Source organism: Pinus tabuliformis, chromosome 2_1, assembly GCF_031772625.1.
Source record: "Pinus tabuliformis cultivar Carrire ecotype Pingquan chromosome 2_1, CPIR1, whole genome shotgun sequence".
In the NCBI taxonomy this organism is placed as follows: Eukaryota; Viridiplantae; Streptophyta; class Pinopsida; order Pinales; family Pinaceae; genus Pinus; species Pinus tabuliformis.
Window position 1 is genome coordinate 851,632,170 of NC_142299.1, and position 3,488 is coordinate 851,635,657.

Sequence of the window (3,488 nt, forward strand, 5' to 3'; positions counted from 1 at the left end):
GTCGGAGATTCTCAGTGCTTGAGCCGCAAGTGTGTTGACAACACCCAAATTTTGAGCAAGGAAATGATGGGAGCTGGCACGAAGATACTGCTCGGTATGAGTTTTCTTCTTAAACACTTGGTGGGAGAACTAACTGTCATCATTCTCAGAGATTAGAACATCCAGGAAAGGTAAACAACCATCAACTTCTTGCTCCATAGTGAACTTTATGGATGAGGATTGATTGTTGATATGCTAGAAAAATAGTTCCAATTCTTCCTGGCCATGAGACCAGATGACACCAGTGTCGTCAACAAATTTATCCCAGAGCTTGGGCAAGAGACGAGCTAAGGAAAAAGATTTGGAATCAAAGTCTTCCATAAAGAGATTAGAAACAACTGGGGACAGGGGGGAACCCATGGCAACCCCACAGGTCTATTCGTATAATTCCCCTTCAAAGCTAAAAAAAGTGGATGTGAGACAAATTGCAACTAAATGAGCAGTGTCAAGATCAGTAAGGCGGTTGATGACCTCAGTGGCCTCCCTTATAGGAATGCAAGTATAAAGGGAAACCACATTGAAACTCACAAGAATGTCTTCAGGGTCGAATTTGATGACTTTAAGCTCATTAACAAAGGACGAAAATTCTTTAACAAACAACTCTGTGAGGCCAACAAGGGGTCTAAGCTTCAAGGCTAGGAATTTAGCAAGGAGGTAGGCTGGACCACTTATGGTATTGACGATCGGCCTTAGGGGCGCCCCCTCTTTTTGAATCTTTGGAAGACCATAGATCCGAGGAGTGATGGGGCTACTCTCAATAAGCTTATGGCAAAAGGAACCCACAGTGTTGCTAGATTTAATAGCTAGAGAAACAGTTCTCGAGACCTTCTTCAGGGGATTTTTTTTAAGCTTTTTATAGTTGCTACCACTGTTACAAAGATGGTCCAACATCTTTTGTCGGTAATCATCCTTATTAAGGATGACAACAACCCCTCCTTTATCGGCTTTGAGAACCACAATGTCCTTGTTATGGTTCAGGGATTTGAGGGCCTCAAACTCAACCTTGCTAATATTGCTCCTAGGGGGCTTTGCCTTCCTAAGGAAAACAACGCAATCTTGCCTAATCGTGTCCTTAATATTATCGAGCAAGCTCCTAATCCCAAACTCCATGTCACACATAAAGTCTTGTCCTTAATATTATCAGGCAAGCTCCTAATCCCAAAATCCACGTCACACATAATGTCTTGGATTGATAATTGTCGAAATATTGTTGGATTTCCTTTAATTAGTATAGGGTCATTATTTAACTAATTTAAAATGTTATCTATTTAAAGAAATTTCTTATTATTTCATAAATTAACATGTTTTATGAGTTATTAGGTTATCGTTCTTGGAATTAAATTAAATATAACATGTTATCCCTTAAGTTAACTAACTAACTATTTATCTATTTAATTTTAATAAAAAGGCCTAGTAATAGATTATTAATACTCTATCATATGGGAATAAATATAACTAAACAAACTTAAAAATTAATCAAATAATTGATTTTTCCTCTCCCTATTCTATGGTCTTGGTGCCCAGTCAAACTTAGTTGTTGCTTAGTAGTCGTTGGTCCAGCCTAGTTGTCTTGTCAAATTTAGCTGTTTCCCAGTCAAATATAACAATTTGAAGACCTGCTCTATCTATTTAACATGCATCCATGATCTAGTTCTTCAACTCGTTGTGACAATGAACCACACGCGTTGGTTCAAAACGCGTCAACAAATGAATTATGATGTGATTTTCACTGAAGACTCTTCTCATAAAATTGATATAGATCACAGAAGCCTCAATTCAACCACACAATTAATTATTTTATCATACATGTCAAATTGTTAAAATTGAAAATATCATAAAAACTAACTAAATCATAGCTTTATTTTAAATTATTATTATTATTATTAATTGTAAAAAGAATTAATATATAATTTAACCATATATACATATAACAAGATTCTTAACCATTAAGACTTATCCCCAATTTACCATGGGCATTCTTCATTTATAAATAGACTTTGTTACAATACCATGGGCCAATATCAAAATTTATCAATACTGCATGCCCAAGAAATCATAACTTCATATGACACTTGTTCATGGGACATATCTTTTATATTAATCAACCTAATTAAAAGGGAGACAATGACATAACTACTTTGGAGATAAAGTAGCACTATCACAAAATAGACACAATTAATTTTTTAATAATAATTATAATTATATAAAATAAACTTATAATTAAGCCATGGGTGTGTCTATTTTGGAATATGCCTTCCATAATTTTGAATGGTGGATGGTAGGGAATTAATCTCATTGAATATTTTAGAATATTCTCAATAATATTTACAAATTAAAGGTTGACATTTATTCCCAAAGTAAGTTACCATCTTTTTATCAATTGAATTAAATTGATTAATTAAAAAAAGTTCATATGGACAAGTGCCCTATGAAATGATGAATTTTTTTTTGGTCCATGTGAACATCATAAGGTGTTTCCCTCTCGAAAGAACTTCCCTCTCACCTACTTATCATTACTATGGATCATTGGATCACGTGTTAGAGGATTGGAGAATGTCGAATCGTTCAATCATCATAGCAAAGTTTGTTGGAAAGAAAAATTAATTCCCTCTCACCTACCTGTCATTACTCTTGATCATTGGATCATGTGTTAGAGAATGTCCAATCGTTCGATCATCACAGCAAATTTTGTTGGAAAGAAAAATTAAACCCTAAAAATTTTCATTCGATCATCAAAGCAAAGTTCGTGAAAGGAAAATATAAACCCTAACAATTTTCTTGTAATTTTTTTATAGATATGTGCCAAAGCTTCCATGGTCACTTGTCCATTATGTCCATAGTTCCGTTCCATTGATGTCCCAGCAAGATGCACTTATGCACTTTTGTTACAGCTCCAATTTTCTCATTTTTTGTCCAATTGGTGGCTTTCGCATGAAAACTTTCGGGTTTGTACATCTATGGTTTCTTGAAAACTTTTGGGTTAATACATTTGTGGTTGCTTGAAAACTTTCAGGTTAGTACATCTGTGGTTGTTAGGAGTAATGGTTGGCCATTGTTTCGCCTACTATTTCCACCCTAATACTGGTAGTCGGTGACAAGATTGGCAAAGGAACAACAAATACTACTTCTTGCCTACACGTTGGAGAGAAAAGTTTACTGCATCAGCTTAGGCCATTTCATTTTTTGGCATCATGCTGGAAGGAGTGAATGGGGCTTTGATGTTGTTGGAAGGAGGGAATGGCACTTTTTTGTATTGGAACGATTGTACAGCTATAGTGATGACATTGGCACCTTTGATTGACCACTTGCTTGGATTTCGCAAACCTTTTATTGACAGCTTGCTTGGATTTCGCAAATGGGTTTACAAAGTCTCAGTTGTTCTGGTGACTACTTGCACATGTGTATTTGTTATCACAACTCAAGTGGCCACAGCTTGTGGATTAGCCCAT

At 35.6% G+C, this 3,488-nt stretch overlaps 1 protein-coding gene across 1 annotated transcript; it reads right to left on the reverse strand.

Annotated features, from left to right (window-relative positions):
- Positions 1 to 414: 414 nt before the first annotated feature.
- Positions 415 to 1,149, reverse strand: LOC149203330 (uncharacterized). The gene has a single exon (XM_089401830.1). It carries the CDS (start codon positions 1,147 to 1,149, stop codon positions 415 to 417), a length of 735 nt encoding a protein of 244 aa, XP_089257956.1.
- Between the last annotated feature and the right edge of the window lie 2,339 nt (positions 1,150 to 3,488).